This window comes from Oreochromis niloticus, linkage group LG11 (genome assembly GCF_001858045.2).
Source record: "Oreochromis niloticus isolate F11D_XX linkage group LG11, O_niloticus_UMD_NMBU, whole genome shotgun sequence".
NCBI classification, from domain to species: Eukaryota; Metazoa; Chordata; class Actinopteri; order Cichliformes; family Cichlidae; genus Oreochromis; species Oreochromis niloticus.
This window is the reverse complement of record NC_031976.2, coordinates 34,278,295-34,296,423: the sequence shown is the minus strand read 5'-3', so window position 1 is coordinate 34,296,423 and position 18,129 is coordinate 34,278,295. Positions and strand designations below refer to the sequence as shown.

General features: G+C 39.0%; 2 protein-coding genes across 5 annotated transcripts; both read right to left on the bottom strand.

The window, feature by feature from the left end:
- Window positions 1–467: 467 nt before the first annotated feature.
- On the bottom strand, window positions 468–12,539 carry notchl (notch receptor, like). Its single transcript, XM_005472852.3, has 12 exons — window positions 12,440–12,539; window positions 11,987–12,362; window positions 10,753–10,897; window positions 9,723–10,055; window positions 8,164–8,375; window positions 7,597–7,921; window positions 6,043–6,218; window positions 5,330–5,391; window positions 4,946–5,069; window positions 3,035–3,132; window positions 2,517–2,848; window positions 468–1,429 (listed from the first exon to the last, which is right to left on the bottom strand). The coding sequence occupies exons 2-12, from the start codon at window positions 12,036–12,038 to the stop codon at window positions 919–921; spliced, it is 2,370 nt and encodes a 789-aa protein (XP_005472909.1). The 5' UTR covers window positions 12,039–12,362; window positions 12,440–12,539; the 3' UTR covers window positions 468–918.
- Window positions 12,540–12,617: 78 nt separating this feature from the next.
- On the bottom strand, window positions 12,618–16,935 carry LOC102078248 (uncharacterized). Of its 4 annotated transcripts, none has more exons than XM_013268405.3 (5): window positions 16,726–16,935; window positions 16,286–16,393; window positions 15,410–15,559; window positions 13,986–14,573; window positions 12,618–13,848 (listed from the first exon to the last, which is right to left on the bottom strand). In XM_013268405.3, the coding sequence occupies exons 1-5, from the start codon at window positions 16,769–16,771 to the stop codon at window positions 12,929–12,931; spliced, it is 1,812 nt and encodes a 603-aa protein (XP_013123859.1). In that variant the 5' UTR covers window positions 16,772–16,935; the 3' UTR covers window positions 12,618–12,928. The 4 variants fall into 4 exon arrangements, with proteins under 4 accessions (XP_013123859.1, XP_025767346.1, XP_013123860.1 ...); XM_025911561.1 differs by having other exon boundaries at window positions 15,473–15,559; XM_013268406.3 differs by having other exon boundaries at window positions 16,738–16,935.
- Between the last annotated feature and the right edge of the window lie 1,194 nt (window positions 16,936–18,129).

The window sequence follows — 18,129 nt, the reverse complement described above, 5'->3', positions numbered from 1 at the left end:
TTACGCATCACTGCCTGAGTGCAACAGTTAAAACCTCGCACATCTCATCTTCACTCATTTCTGCAGTCCCAAAAGCAGAATCTGACTGTTATTAAAAACGAGCGTCATCAAAAGAGATTCGGTTTTTATGGTATTTTACAATTATAGTGATTCTGGGTGCGGGTGGGGATGGATTTTGGAAAAAAGTCGGCAAACATTTTAAGCAGTTTTAATCTAATTTTTATTGCTGACTCTATGCACTCATTTTCATTTAATAAAAGTTATTTTAGATTTCAGTTATTTTTAAGTCCCCGGATAAGTACCAGGAGTGGTTTGAATGCAGATGCACAGTTGCAGGTCTTGCCTCTACAAAGACATCATTACTACTTGATGATCATGAGTTGAAAAAATATGACAGATAAAGAACTAATGATAACTTAAGAATGCGCTGACTGTGGATGTAAATTAACAAGAAAAGATCCACAACATGTCAACAAAAAGTCACTTTATTGCATGCATCCCTGACATCTCTGTGCAGCTATGCATGTGTTATTTATTTATTTTTCCTTGAATATTTCTTCAATGAATACCAGCTGTTGCATATTTGACTAGAATTCATCTTAGACGTTCAATTTTATTATTTACAAAATCTGAACATGCCATATAAGAGAACATTTACAACAGTATCCCTCAATCTTAACAAAACAAGAAAACAATTATTTACATCAGGCTGAGTTTAAAAAAAATAATTAAAAAAGAGGTAATAAGGGAAAGAATATCTCTCTATGCTGTTGTGTATTAGTCTGACACCTATCCACTTAAGAAACGATGGGCAAAGAAACACTGGATACAAATAATTACAGTCCAGCTTAGAGCTTTGCACCGAATGACAAACTAAAACTGGGTGTCTCTAAAGGAAGCTAAATTTAATTTCTTTTCCTACAGGGCTGTTTGTGTGGAGTCAGTCATGTTGTTTAACCTCTCACTTCTGGATTTCTGTTCCGAGTTCGTTGAACTTACTGCTGCTTGCTCTACTCTAATAACACTGTCTCCATTTGCAGCTGGCTGGTGTTCTGGTGGGGTGGCAGCATCGGTGGGAGGGGAAACAACTACTCTCTCTACAGGCTCATTGGGTGCTCTGTCTGACACTATAAGGTAATTGGGTTCTGGCTGGTGAGCGCTGGAGCGGCGCTGCAGTGCGTGCTGGGTGCAGGAGAAGGAACGCTGCCGAGGGGCAGGCTGGGGGGACAGGAAGTGAGGCGTGGCAGCTCTGGGCACTTCCTGATGCCTGTCACGGTCCTCATCTTCTGACGTTACCTCTTGTAAGGTGCTGATTGGCCGAGGGGAGCGGCCCATGACCCGTGGAGGAACGAGAGCCGTTGCTGACTGGTTGAGCTGGGGTCGCCAGTTCTGCGGAGGAGGGTACTGCACTCGGCCCATGGACCAGTCACTGGTGAGACAAGAAGATGATCATAACATTGGACAGCATAAAAACAAAAAAACCTAATAGAGGTCTACAGGAATGAATCCTTAAACCTGGAAATGACTGGTATTTTTGCAGTCCTTCCTGGGTATGGACATCCAAGACTTCATAAGGTCTTCATTAACACAAGATTATGTCCAAATGAATGTCTACATCTTCATTTTTTGTTCTCCAAATTGATCAATTATGTAAAATAACGTCCCACTCATTAAATTTGAAGCTTTTATATTGATAAAATATTAATTTAAATATTAATGCTCCAGTTTCGGCGACTGAAACAGCTGTATATTATCTGTATGTTACTCAGTGCTAATTTATAGGTGTCTCTGTTGGTGCAAAGAACTTATACATACACATGCAGTCCGCGGATGCACCTGGCTAAACCAAGCTAGCATGTGTTAGCTGATAACTTAGCATTTCACCCATGTTGTCATTTCTTACTCCAAAAAAACAAAGATGGCAACAGCCAAAACACTCACACTGACCCACAGTGGCCATTTTTTATGTACAGTTTATGTTAACAATAGCTTGGATGAAAAATCTACTAAAAACTTTAATTTTGTGACTTCAGCGTATCATCGAATGAATCCCCAATGAAGTTCAACTATAACTATATGAGATACTCACATTTCTTTTTATTTTCTTTGTTTTTTTATGTGTTAAAATCATTATCTATTTTATTTTATGACATATTATCTCACATTACCAGGCCCTTACCATGCGCATGTGGGAATATTTGTTAAAAGGTAGTTTTTTACTCCCACTGTTGCCAAGTGCTTGCTCAAAGGGGGTCGTTTGATTGTTGGTGTTTTGTATTATTATAGGGTCTCTACCTTAGAGTATAAAGGGCTCTGAGGCGACTGCTGTTATGATTTGGTGTTATATGAATAAAACTGACTCGAATAAGTTACCCTGTCGCTATAACACAACAATTTCCCTTTTAGAGCCAATAGAGTATCTATCCATCCATCTAGCTAGCTAAACCTGTTGATTTAGCTATAAGGCTGGTAAAGAATTCTATACTTTGATCTGCCTTATAATTCTGAAATCTTACTTTTGTACTGGTGGGGTCATATCCCGATGCCCTATGATACCAGAGAAAGAAGCACTTCTTCCGGGCAGGCCTTGTGAGCCGACCCACGGTGAGTACATCAGAGCGCGCTCCTCCCACATCATGTCACTTCCCGTGTCCACAGGGATGGGTCCTCTCTGGATCTCATGAGCCAACAGGAGTTCCAGCACTTGGTGACGCATTCCCTCTCTGGCCACGTCAATTGGCCGGCGTCCCCTCCGGTCGTGCAGCTCAAGATTGGCGCCATGAAGAAGAAGAAGTCTGGCAGTGTCATAGCAGCCATGGAGGGCAGAGAGGAAGAGTGCTGTCTCGCCCTAACAAAGAAATAATCAGGAATACCACACATTACTTATATTTATGAGCACTTCATGCTTCAGAAATTCAAACATAAATGTTACTTCTGTTTGCAGTTCAAAACCACAAACAACAGAAGTGACACTAAATAAATGTCAGGATTAAAAGTTTTCACTTAACACTAGAGAAAATCCATCAGAGCCTACCTTATTGTCTTGTAGGTCCACAGCAGCACCGTAGCGAATGAGGGTCCTTGCTAGTGAGAGGTGGTTTACTGAGCATGCCCAGTGCAGGGCTGATCTCCCTGAGAGAGACAGTGTGAGTGGAGGGGGAGGTTGAGAGGGGAAGAAGGGAGGGAGTAAGTCAGCCAGTGAACAACTATTACACAACGAGCCCAAAGGATGAGGAGAGGGAGGATGAAGGCAGGGGATGACCTGCCTCAGCCAAACTGGAAAAGAGATGACGGGATATAAAGGTGGAAGATTAAGAGCTGCAGAAGGAGACAGAGACACAGAGGCCCAAAAGAAAGTAAAAGTAAAAAAAGGAAGCATGAACACCAAAGCTAATATGTCCATCGACTTGAGTTTAAGTACTAGAGCACATTAACTTTGTTCTGAGTCAGACGAGGGCAGCAGGGGAGCTGGAGAAGGAGAGAGAGGAAGTGATGGAGGTCACAGACAGCAGAGGACAGGACAGGAGGGACACAAAAAGAGGACGTGAGAGAGATGGGGTAAGTTACAAGTTACTCAACCCCTCCGTGTACAGGTGTCAGAAAAAAATGACTTACTCATGAGCTGTACATGTTTGGGTTCAGGAGGCAGACATCCTCTCTCTTAGTTATTCTGCTACAGGCTCAGACTGCTCATACTGCGCTAGCAGCTCTTCTCCACTTTCCTCTCTTTCAGCCACTCTGGATTGATACACCACTACTGCATGTCTTGTCTATCTCTCTGTACCTTTCTTCCATCTACCTCTGGGTCAGAGATTTTGGTCTGTAACTGCTTGCTCACCACTGGGCAGGTGTTTAAGATTTGTATTGTGTGTTATTTGTGTGCTGTTGCACCCCAGCTATGTCAGGCGAGACTGGCCCTGCTTCTTTCATTGGCTTAATCCTGTTAAAAGGTAGTTTTTGCTGAAAACATTAGGTTTATTTCATTAGGTTTATTTCTGTAACAGAAATCAGAACTTTTACTTTGCCAAGTGCCTAAAGATAAGATATGTTTGACTATATCTGAGGAAGGTTCTACCAGAGGTCTCTTCCTGTTAAACAGAAGTTCTGACTGTCTGATCATTGAGGGTCTCTCTCTTAGAATAAAACACTTTAAGACATGTATTGTTTTGAACTGGTGCTATATAAATTAAATTTAAACTTCAATCCACTCTTGTCTAAACACATATTGCATTTAGACACATTCTTTTTTTTCATGCTAGTGGCATCACCCTGTACTGCACACTGTGAGGTGTGGGACCACTGCGTGGTGGCATAGACAACCAGGTAAAAACTGTGAAGTGAAACTAATGTGAAGGATTGTTTCTGTTGTTTACTGAACAAACAAAAGTTTGCTGATGCCACTGTGCCGATGATGTGCACCTTTATTTAAGTAAAAATCAATACGGGGTGTGGGGAATGAACTTTGGCTGCTAAAGTGAGGCATGGCAGAAATTTGAGAACCACTGCTCTAAACAATGTAATTTGGTGGTCTAACTTATTTGAAATATACAAACTTTGGTGATCCCATGACGTGAACCAACAGAAAGTCAACAGTTCCGGTTTGGAGAGACATCACAAAAGGTATTGGATGTAACGCCATTAAATTTCAAAGAGAGACCTTTTGAGGAACCGTTGTCTACCGGATACCTTTTAACCTTTCCATTGTTTTTGTTTCTAAACATATAGTTAAAGAATTTTAGAAGCATTAGCTTTAATATTTGTCATTTTGACCATGATGTCTGTGTGTGTTGGAATAGCTTGGATTTTGTTCATTGTTACAACTTAAATTATTCTTAAGCCAAAAGATTAAAGAAATAAACTTTTAGATTGAAATTCTATTTTAGGTTCATTAGGTTTGGTGTTGAGCCATGTTTTCATGATAGTAACTGGGACCAGGAAGCATTACCAGTATGATCCGTATTGTTGACTGGCACTCCTGCTCGCAGAAGCTCCAAGACCACTCTGTCCAGCCCACTACGCACTGCTCGGATCAGAACCACAGACCCATCTGGGCCGCACCACTCTGCAGACTGCCAACGCAACCAAACCACAATGATGAGACACATAATCAATACAAACTGTGTCATAATGCCCTTTTTAATTTTATTTTTAAAAAGTTTAAACCTTCTTTTCTAAAATCTTGTTCTAAAGTCAAAACATAAAAAAATCTTTTTAAGTAAAACATGAAACTAAATACACCATCAGAATCTCTCTACAATCACAGGGACAAAAACAGTTTAAATTCCTGGCATATAATGGCTCCTCAAAACATTGACATAATGAAACAGACCTGCTGAGGAGGACTGAGCAGCGGAGGAGGCATGGCGTTCCTCTCCCAACCTCTAGGTGGAGCTGAGGGAAAGCAAGCAACATTTCAGGGTTAAGGACATTATAGAAACAGGAAATGTATAGTTGTCATGGAACATTTTATGTCCCAAAATGCAATTTTGTGATGCAAAGTGTGTTAGTATGAATCCTGCTTTACTATAAACTTTATTGCTTTACTTTACTTTATTAAATCACTTTATTCACTTTACAACAATAGTCTGTGAGTTTAGCTGTGAGATACCCAAGATACTAAATAGAGTGATTCTGGGTCTGACAGTACATACAGTTTGAATTTCAGCTTTGTATGTGTGACATCTGCCTATGGGTGCAACTAATTATTATTTTTAATAATCATCTGGATCAAAAATAGCATAAAACTCCCAAGTTTATGCCTGAAAATATTTTACTTTGAGCAACTACCAAAGCAATCAAATGCAAAAATATCAAATGAAAAACATTATGGAGAAACTGGAAACACAGATTTGCTCTTTGAATCATAACAGTGATCTTTTCTGCTGCTGAGGTCAATCAGAGACCGTCTGTGACTACAGTTGAAAAATGATAGATTTGATTACAATATCTGCCAGATTCTTTACAGCAATAGCATTTGTGGTATATAGAGATGACTAAGCCAGATAGTCAAGCAACTGAGACAAAATACTAATGTTTCCTTACACTGTATAGCTCTGCGGGGCTGAGAGGCTCCAGCACGGTAGTGTTTCTGCTCCTGGGTCCTGTGGTCACAGATGGAGGCATCATCCTGACGTCTGGAGCATCTCACACTGAGGTCCTCCATTGAACTCTGGGTAAAGTCTGTGTCGCTTCCTATATCCTGGTCCCTCTTAAGAGGCCTGAAAACCAAAGCACAGTTTTGATACGACACATTGAAAACCACAGTGGTTTTCACGTGGGCACATTCTGTTTTCATGTCCTTTGTTTTACTTTCTTATTTTTCAGCACAGTTAACAGCAATAATATATTACGTAAAGATCGGCTGATATGAAACAAAGGTACTGATGCAGAAGTGAAGTGGACATCACTGGGATGTCTGAGGTCCAGAAATATTAACTGTTCCTGTTTTCACCATAAGCCCAGTACTATATCTCAACTATGGGTACAGTTACTGATTATATGCTTTTTCACCTAAGCTTCTGATTATATTTTGAGGTTAATCAAGACTTAAGTAGAGAATATATAAGTTAAAACATATTAAAAAATGTCCTCTATAATTTTCTACACCAAATACAATGTTTAACTTGACTAAAAAGCAGAAATCTTCAAACTAGCTAATATAGAATGATACTATTTTAATATATATGGATCTAAAGCCCACTCTTATGCAAAAAGTACACATTCACAGCTGAATTACTTAAAATGATTAGTTATAGATGGGAATCATTTAAGCATTGATGTTCACCATTATTAGTTAATGAAGGTGAAATCATTGCAGTCATGGACAAAACTTGTTTTCTGCAGGGAACAAAGTTCTTTGTAAAACTTTGTCATTTGTGCATGCATAAATACATAAATGACTGGTGTGTCTGCGTGTGTGTGTGTGCCTATGATGTTTTTTAACTTTATGTATGTTTTACTGTTTATCAAATATTTCCGTACCTCACCTAACAAAGTATTTCTTTTTTTTGCCTGCTATTTTGAACCAAAACTTGGTAATCATCTAAATCTGCTTTTTATCTGTTGTACAGGAAATGTTTTTGTTAATTCACAAAGGGGATTGTGAAAATCAAAATATCATAAATAATAACATTAAAAAAAGCAGTTGTCTGATTCTATGAATTCTGTTCTATATTTAGCAAAAACATCTTAAACATTTGTTATTTACATATCAGACACACACAGACAATTTTTTAAAATTAAATCTTGTAAACAGTTACCGAAACTTAACTGGCAGCTCTTTTCAAAACTCCTGACTCTAACCGCCTATAAAGGTTTAGCTGTTTTACTCTTCTGCTTGCTGCAATCCTACAGCAATTCCTGTAAGAACAACATGGTCTAGTTTTACTCTTCACCAACCACTGGTTACCTGCCGTTAAGAAACTGGGAATTGTGTTTCAGGGCAGGATTAGATGGGAAAATGTACCAGGGTGAAAGTGAAGTGACATTCAGCCTTTGTAATAATTATACAGGATGAGCTCTCTCTTGTTATTGAATGCAATGACATCATTCCGGAGATTGGCAGACAAAACATCCTCTCAAATGAGCTCCACTCACCGCATTCGCATAGCATCCTCCCCTAGCGGTTCCCTCCTTCTCTTTTTTTCTGCTTCCTTGGCCTTTTTCTTTTTCTTCAAGCTGATCTTATCCTTCTCTCTGCTGGTTCTGACCCGTTGTTCTTGGTGTGTAGCATGCTGTATCCAGGCCTTGGCTTTGCTGTCACTGTCGGTGACTTTAGACCGGTGCTGCACCCTGTCAGTACTGTTCCTCTTTGCCCGCTGCTGCCTCACCCTCCTCACCACCAGGATTACCACAAGAGGCAGCAGCAGCAGAAGCCCAATGGCTATGGCAACTACGGCCCAAAGCCACGCAGGAGTCGGCTCTTTAAGTGAAATAATTCAAACAATAAAAGAAGACACAAAGACAAAAAAACACTTGAAAAAGATTCATTTTTATCGTTTTGCTTGTATCTATTTATATCTGAAATATGAAACACATCAACAAATCTGAAAATCTGCACAAAATGTACACACTGGAAACACAAAGGTGTTTTATAGTGTTTTGTTTGGATGAAATTCAAAGCTGGAAATGTGCGTGTGTGGGAGACAGGACATGTGAGCCTACCTTCAACTTCCTTTTCCTCCTCTCTGCTTCCTATTTCCTCTCGGACACCTCTAATGCTGATGACGGCATCCAGCTCTGAGAGGTTGGGGAAAGAGGTAGGTTTTAGTTCCTTTACAGCACGTAGGAAATTTGCGGCCTCGGTTGCATAAGGGAAACAGGTAGAGGGTGAACGGGAGCATGGCCTGTTGTCCACTTGGAGGAAAAGGAGGGAGCTAGGAAAAAGAGAGTAAGAAATAATTGGAAAAAACACGTATGTCATCTTTGAGAATTGTTTTATATGTATTTTCGAATGGGTAAAATTACCTTTGCAAAAAGTTACACTCTTTCAACAAAATAAATTTATAAAAAGAAAACAAAACACAAAGATAATTTCAAAACAAATAAAGCTACAAAGCTCAATTATGACTGGCTTATTGTAATTAATGGAGTTCCCCAAGGTTTTATGTTTGGCCCACTTTTTTTTTGTCTTAATTGTGTTAATGCACAATGATCCAAAACTGTTATGGAGAATATGGAATTTCACATAGCTGTGAATCGTCTTTCCCAGTTACACTTTATTTGCCTTAAATATGTACAAGTCTTAACTATACTGATTAAGGGCCAGATTTAGTAACACACTATGCCAGCACAAACTGGGCATTTACAAAGAGAGTGTAGTGACAAGATTGCATCTAAGAAGTGGGAACGCAGACTTACTCTGTTGTATATATATTTTTAGGAGTTAAAATTTAGGGAGGAGAATATTTAAACCAAGCATGTGAACTGATTTACTAACTACTCCAATATTTAAAGCAGAAAACAAGCATGTCTTATTTTTTGACTTGATACTGAAATGAACTGACTGTGCCTGTGTTTAGAAAACAGTATAACTGTAAATCACCTAAAAGACTAACCACACCTATTTGGGGAATGGGATATGCTATTTTACCCTATTTAGCTAAGATCTAACACTTTATTTTTTGAATGCAAACAAATTTAAGGTTACATAATTTTCTACATCTCTAACACATAGCCTAATCTCTAACTGAAATCACATGGATAATTCATAAATTCTACTCTGAGCTCTAAGCTCATTTGTATATTTTTGTATTTTTACACCGATATTCCTAAATAATTGTACTTGTGCTGTGTAATCTTATTTTACACAAATAAGGTTATGTGAAATCACAAGATAAGGTAAGATGAAAGAGGAAAAAAAGCCTCAATGTCTTCAGCTTCACCCTCTTGGAATGATCTGCAGGACAAATTTAAACAGAGTGATATCTATGGCAAGGCTAAGAGTGGGAAAAATACCAGTATTGCTTTCTTTCATAATACAGTTATCGATACCCTGGTGCCAAATATCAACATTTTAATTACAACAGGACTTGACAGGGCCACTTACTCCTTGTGATGGTGCTGATTTGCCTCTTTTTAGACTTATTATTGTGTTGCTTTGTCTTAAACTTTTTATGTTGCCAGGCCAAAATGTCTCTTGTTACATAAAGGTTAAACAAAGAACATGCACTGTTTTTGAAACTCCTAATCACAATGCCAGAAACATTTGTCTCAGTACCCACCCATCTGAGTCTGCTGGTGACGCCTGCGCCAGCATGTTGGCAAGCTCCTGAGCATTAAAGTCAAACAAATTCCTGGTGGTGGCGAGGGGCACGGAGTCTCTCAGCTTAAGCGGTGACAGGAGGAGGACGCTGAGTGCCCAGAGCACGGAGCTGTTGAAGGAGACGCCACGTTGATGTGGGATTCGAGTGTGTAGGATCAGGGTGCCTTTAGCCCACACGGGGCTCTGGTGTTTGAAGCATTCGCTGCTGTCCCATCCACAGGGCGCGCTATCACATCCCTGATCACAGAGGGAGTTGGCAAAATGATCACGGCAGTAGTGAATGTGGCCCGGGCTGAGAGTCATGATGAGAAGTGGAGAAAAAAAAACAAAAAAAGAGTAGGTGATCTAAGAAATAATCTCAACTCAAGGTAAACTGAACAGTAACAGATAACAGACTACTTGTATTAAGGTTACTTAATGTTTTCATTTATTCTACTTTTATAGATACTTTTGTGTTGCCTGCATCTCTTCAGTATTATAGTTTATATTATAGTGTTTTTTTATAGTTTCATTTTTTTTAAAAGACTGAACACTAAACTTCCATAAATGATTATAAAAGTAATAATCAACAGGTTTTACTCTTAGATTACATTGTGTTTAAATTTCTTGGCCCAGTTTCTTTTCCATAATGTTTTCTTTTAAATAAAAATAAAGGGTAACGTATTACCACAATAAAATTTGGAAAAGATGAAGAAGAACAGGTGATATTAGCAGAGCCACAAACTATATCTTAGTTGATCAAATATTTATAAGTAGCATTAGAATACAGTGCATAAATAAGCTGTGTGTCACTATCTTATTACCTTTTTGTTTCATGATATATGGTTAATCTATCTGTTTCTACACCCAAACTTTTTGAAAAAAAAAATTATATTACATTACATGTCAAAGTTAATATCTGTTTTGCTTTCAACACTAAGTTAAAAAATATTTGTAATAGCTCTGAAAGTCAGAGGGCTGTGATGAAAAGACGAACAAAAGTATTTTACTTGCAGGGAACCCTGTCCTTCAGGCAGTCAAAGCCGTCTCTAAGACACTCGGGGTCCGTACACTCTCTGTTACACGACCCATCTGCAAACTTTTCCTTACATTTTCGGTTCACCGGGCAGTGGCCCCATGGATCACCAGATGCAGCTGTGGAGACAGATGCATATTAGACTTCAGAAAAAAACAAACAAACCACAACAACAGAAAAAAACTGCACAACACCACACAGCGTGAATATAGTATTCCTCACTAAATTAAAGAGTATTTGCAGATGTAGTATTTGTAGATCTACTGTTTAATTAATATTTTGTCCATTATGGAGCACACATGGTTATTTTAAACTGCAGGTGACTTTTATCAGCAGTGAGGTATGTCACAGGTAAATAAACTTCCACAGCTTTCCAATTTCTGTTTTCTGGGACAGTAAAATAGATCTGAGCTCCTAAATTTCAGCTTATCTAACCAGACATTATGCACAGCTACAGAAAATAAAATTACTGTACAAGCAGTTTTCTCTGTTTTTATCCCCAGACCAGCTCACACACAAATTCAATCCACTCATTGTTTCAGACCCATTAGCAGCTTTTCATAACAATGCAGGTCAAGCCATAAAAGGTGGCTCCTGATTCGGACTGTTAAAGGGAACAGGAAATGAGCCTGACACAAACAGGAAGTTTCCAGGAGAAACGAATAGAAACAGGAAATGGAGTGGGTCGGGAACTTGATAAAGGTCGAAGGTTGTTACTCTGGCAATGAAGAATGTGATGGAGTTGGACAATGGGTTTGGCAGGTGTGTGCGGGACCATAAAGTCATGGTAGAAAAAAACGCATAGACAATAGAGCTGTAATTAGACATGTTCACTCGGCCAGCAAAGGGAGTCTTTTGGATACGAGTAATTTTACAAAAATGAGCCAGGAAAGATTAAAAAATATGTATATATACTGCTGACATTAAAAAAAAAAAAAAGTTTTTCATTTTGTCTTTAACAAAACAGAAGAAATAACTATGAACTACAGTTTGACACAAGTGTGTTTTAAATCATGTAAACCTTTAAATATTTTACACATTGAAAGAAATATAAATATGTCTGTAACTGAATGCATTTTAAACCACTCTTTGTTTTCATGGCATATAGCCACAGGGTTCAGTTTGGTCACTCACTGAGCAGGTGGTGTGTTTCATGTAGGTTCAAAAGAAAAATAAAACTCTTCGAATGGGGAGGGGGGGTAACTCACCTTGACATGTCAAGCTCAGTGCCAGAAGAACAAACGTCCTCAGAGCTATCATCTTCAGGCCGTCCCGGTCACCAGGTGCTGGCCCCTTCTTCTCAAAAAGCCGTCCTCCAGTCCAGCTGTGTGGTATTACTCCACTACAAACTGCTTCTAATGTGCCAAAGCTCAGATGAGACTCTCTATTTCACGTACTGAAAAGACTCTGTAGCTCTTTCGTAGCTGCAGCCCGGCTGCTCACAATGAACAGTTAACTGTGAGTGAAGTCACCAAATCCCCATCACCGCTGCCACCAACACCTTCCAACTCCACCACCCAGCCCACTTTGTTCACTCGCTCTTTTTTCAGAGGGCCCTGCGGATATCTGGACAACTTCCTGCCACTGTGTGGAGAAGAAAAGGAAGGGCGATAACCATATGTGCACGTATTTGTGTGTATGCGTGTGTTTGTAATTCTTACTGTGACTCAGGGAGCTGCTGGGAGAGCCGTTACTTCATATTGTGCAAAAAGCTGCAGGGCGTGACGAGACAGCTTGGTTTGAATTTGATGATTTCACACATACACACACATCTGCGGAGTCCTAACAACTTGACTGTGACTGCTCTGCCTTTGAAAGAATTCTGTAAAGTGCTTCTGGTAGCTGTTCACATTTAATTCACAAAGGAAAATATCAACTTTGACACTTGAGTTGACTTTGACCTTTTACATCATACATATCGAAACGATAGAATAGCAGTTTTGGTTTGGTTTGCCAAATGATGCTCCGAATAACATGAAACAATCGGAGGCCTCAAAATGAACGTAGTGCTTAAATTGTTTCAGCTACAGCAAGACAACTACACTGCTTCAAGAAGTGCAAATATAAAAGAAGGATCCGCCATCAAGTCTCAAACAAACGGTGTATAATACAAAGTTGGTATTAACATGGTAACAAGCACCAACATTGGTCTACGGGTCACCGACTCTCTCAGGTTGTTGCCCTGGAGCTCCTCTTTCAAAGCAGCATTCCTCCCAAAGCTCATTAAACAAGTTTCCAGTTCCACCAAAAGAACAAGATTGGTCCTTTTTGGAGTCACACAATCTTAAATTCATTTTTTTAAACACAGCACAGAAAACCTGGCGTGAAAGCGGCGCTGTCTTCTGCTCTATGCAGTGGCTATAGTAGTACCTGTAGACCTCGGACATGTTTGAGAAGACTGGCTCCAGACAGAGCTTAGAGATGGACGTTCCACCACAGTAAGATGACACTTTTGGTAAACTTTCTAGAAACTCCTTCAGGACTATATGCTCTGAAGCTTTACGGGATTTCCTCTGCATTCGCTTTTTACTGTTCTCCTCCAAATTGTCTAGCTGGGAGGCATTCTGGGCCCAGTTAAGCACTGACCACTCTCCAATCCCCAAAGTGGAGAGGAACATTTTTTTGCAAACTTGTTTTTTATCGCCATCTGCTATCAAATGATATCGCATTGAGACTGATCTTCTAGACTGAGTCCACGGTGCACGGGTTCTTTCCACCGGATCACAGTCCACAAGCCCAGCCACATAGACCTTCCTCTGAGTCCAGTTCATACACTGCCAGAAACCAGTGAACAGCTCATTCCGCTTTTCCTCACTAAAGTCAGCACAAAAACGGTTCGATGCCCTTTTGCAGGCACTGGATGTGCATCTTGGCCCCATTGACCTCTGAGCTTTAGTAATAGTGGCGCCATCTTTCTTTCTCTTGCTGGTGTATGGTTTTCCCTCCATCCTGAGTTGCTTCTGACGATTTTGTTTCCATGTTAGTGGTTTAGCAACTCTGGATTTCTTTCGGATTGCCCCCTCTGTTTCTGGTGGCCTGTTTTTGTCTTTGTCAGTTGCATTCATGTGTTCTGTAAAAACATGGGAACCTTATTAACATGCACGTATCATTATTGAGATATACCTCATTGCTTCTGCCAAAAATTGTGTAAATCAGGTCTATGAGTTTATAAAGTAACTGATAAACAGTGAAAGAAAAAACACTCACCTTGAGTAACTAATGCAGTGTTGCTGTCTACAGGAGGGCCAGTCACAACTGGCTTTTTTTCTGACTTGCTTTTGTTTGATTCAGTCTTTTCTGTTGCTGTTCTATGTGCCCAGTTGAGCACAGACCACTCTCCAATCCCAAGCGTGGACAGGAACATGTTCTTACATACTTGTGTCCGTTTGCCATCCACCATCAAATGATAACGAAGTGACACCGATCTCCTTGAAGGCAACCCCGCAGCCCGAGATCTTTCCACAGGGTCACGGTCGACTTGTCCTGCTACATAGAGCTTTCTCTGAGCCCAGTTCATGTGCTGCCAAAATTCATTGAACACCTTCTTCCTTGTTTCTTCAGTAATTTCACCACATAGCCGATTTGTCGTTTTTTTGCATGCATCCGAAGTGCATCTTGGTCCTATGGCTCTTGGGTGTTTGGTTACAATCTCACCATCTTTCTTGCGTTTGCTTACATATAATTTTCCCTCCATCCTCAGCTGTTTCTGCTTGTTTTGCTTCCACTTTAATGGATCTGCAACTTTGGCTTTGGTTATTTTTCTGACAGCGCCTACTTTATCCAAATTAAGATGTGCTGTACAAACAGATCAAAAAAACAGAAAACAGAAAAACATCTTTGTTGTTATTTTTCATCGCTAGCACTGGAGGTCTGGGATTTTTCAGACTTCCAAAAAATATTTCAGCAGTGTTTAAATATCAGCATTTTACAGCTTTTTATTTAATTTCTGCAGAAAAATAACAAAAATGCACTTGAACATGTATAAGGACATTTAGTAACACTAAAAAATGTATAAAATATCTTATCTCGGAATTAAACCCTCAAAATCTTTTCTAAAAAATATTGGAGATATTTAATGGTCTTATTATTATTCTGATAGCACTCAAGCATTTCAATTGAATGTTCACAAAAATAACTTTTTATAAATAATAACTTTATGAATAAATGAAGATGTCCTTGTGTGACAGAAATATTTGTTAACAAAAATTATTTTCATGTCCATGTATATACCAGTTGTCCCCCACCATACATTACAAATCCATAATATACTTCTATTTAATTCCGTAATTTTTAATGACTTCTTCAAACTGTTGTTTTTCCAGGGGTAAAATAATTGTACTGAATACATCTTTATGACTTTAAAAAACAAGAACTGGATGCACAAGTTTGAATTTAGTTTATTTTTTGTTACAGTTCAATTCACAAATACCAGGCATCATGTATCACTATCACACAAGGACATTTTTATTTATTACTACCAGCCTAAACATCCATGTCATTTACATGGATGGTAATCATTAAAACTAGAGATGCACCAATAGGCACACAAACAGCAGCACAGGCAAATACTTGCATGCACACTTGTACATCCAAGTAAAGCTGGATGTACATTAACTCTTATTTGTACTTACGAGTGTCAGCACCCACAGGTGCTTGGTGATGTACAGGAAATTGGGAGATCATCTGCTGCTCACCTATTGTCATTGAGTGGGACCATTTTTTAACCACTCCATCTTTGTCCACGTCAGAGTTCCTGCTTGCATCACCGACATGCAGGTGGTCTGTGTAGAGAAACATACATTGTAACAAGCAGCAATGAGCTGACTGTCCAGAATTCTGTCAGCAGTAACTCTCCCCATAGTCTCCACATGTAATTGTGCACACATCAACAGCCTATTTTACATTGTTGTAGCTCACATTCATGTTCAGTAAATATGTCTGTTTGTATGAAGCTTTGTTTTGTTTTTAAATATACTCCATGTTTGCCTGTATCAATGGCTCTGTGGTTTATTGAGTCATTTATAGACCCAAAATTGAACTCAAAATGAGCTTTAATGTTGATTTTCCAGGTGATAAACTGTCCAGAATACACAAGACAAGTTACAAAAAATAGGACATTTATACATCTACATTATAAACACAAGGGCTACAAAGACAAGGAACAGGGAGCTGGAGGGATGAATCAATAAAGGCTAAAAACACAAGAGTATACAGAAATAACTCTAAAAAAAGAATATTAACAAAACACAGAAAAAACAAAACAAAGAACTGAAACCCCAGATACTCAGAAGCTACTAATCATCCGTAATCAAACAGACACTGACACTGACCCTTATGAACAAAAAGAATCATTTAAAAGTGTGAAATATTCAAGCAGTGACCAGAGTGGCCTGGGATTATGTTACATTTTGTGAATTATTGTTTAAGTCTGCCTCTGCTTGTTAGGTCAGGTGAATACCTGATATTTTTCACATTTCATTAAACATTGCATGAGCTCATATACCCACCTGGGGGGATGTGATGCTGCCCAAAAGTGTCAGGGACTGTGGGTCTGTGGACTGGGGTTTCGTGGGTGGGTTTGGGAAGGAGACCAATATCCTCCATTGCTGCAATGGCTAAAACATGAAAAAGAAAAGAATTATTATTGTATTTTACGATTGATTTTAAAATCGCATTTTCTCCAGCTATCTTTCTTTCCCCTCTTAAGACATCACTAAAAGCAGCCTGAAACCCCGTCAGTGCAGCTGTTTACTGTCCACAACAAACCCATGTGGCCAAATCCAGATGTTTTAGCTTACGTAGAAGTAGGCGTTGCTGGGCCTGAGAGTTACGGGAAAAAGCAGATCGAGAAGCTGTTCCTAACGCGGTATGTCTGGCTAAGCTCTTAACCCTTCATGCAGGCTGAAACCTTTAAAACGACACATTTCTGCCGTTCGTGTTTGCTTACATAGCGTTATACATTTGAAAACGTCTCGTAAACCCGTCGCTTCCATCCAGACCAGCTCCCAAATGTCCCCGCTGCCAACTGTTTACTCCATCGTGCCTCTGGCAGCGAAACTCCGCAGCAGTCAAATCAGTTAACTCGACTTTTATTTGGCTAAATGTTCATAACTGTAGGCTCTGAGGGGCTTCTCACAGGCAGCTGCCATGTCTGAGCATGCGCATCCAGGCTTTCCAGGGTACATACAAGTGACTTTATGGTGTGACAGTTTATAACAGAGATGCGAGCTCAGTTTCACAAATGTATGAATCACATATGTGTAAAGTTACGCCTTAATTTCATCCAAAGTGAAACAAAAATTAATATTATTGTTGCAAATCCCATAAGGTCTTCTGACACTATTCTAATGCAGGCCATCTATGCAAGTCTTACTGCAAGAATAATTTATATAATTCAATTCTGTGGTTACAAATAGATTCATTGCTTTAGTTTGCACTAGAAGAACAATAACAGCAATGTGCCTTACTACTTAAATGATTACTACTTTTTCATTTTTCAAATGTAGTGTCCCATACTGATTTTTAAATGAAAACTCTTTAATCAACCCACTTGCAGTTATGTATAGTGTTCCTGTTTTCAGTGCACACAATGTATTTGATTGTGCACTGAATTTAAAACGAGTGATATCTAACAACCTGTAAATATGCTTTTATATACTGAAAACTGCTATGAAAAAAGACAGTGTAAGAGCATCATTCTCCATAATAATAGGTCTAATAGGTCAACATAAGGATTCAAATTAGAAGTATTCAATGGCTGCTCTCAGCTCAATATTTTGAGTGATGGAACTAAATCTATTTACGATAGTAGCCTATTTTATTTACCATCTGTGGTTTGCACCATCGCCTCACAGCAAGAAAACCCTGGGTTCAAATCCATCACAAGGCTGGAGCTTTCCTGCATGGAGTTTGCATGTTCAAAACCCTGAATTGGATAAGCATAAGAAAATGAATGGATGGACTTGATTTTTTTCATTTAGTAAAGCGTGCTACTTTTGAACAGATTACTGTCGATTTAATTAACAGTTATGATTACTAGGTACTAGAAACTCTTCATTCCGTCCAAAATTAACCGCAGTGAACTACAGTATAAACATGCTGCATAAATTTTAAAGAAATAATTATCCCAAAAGTATGTTATATACTGCTGCAGTTGAAATTTCGAAAATAGTTTCCATTTCCCAACATAGAAACTAGAATACAGTAAAAACACAAAAAGGGATATTGTATTGACTGAATCCAGATTAAATTGGTTTAGAATTCTAAATTTTAACCTCAGGTTTTTTATGCAATAAAGGATAAATCTGTTGTTTTTTAAGTGCTGAAGTGTAAGAAGTTGGCTAAAGATGTA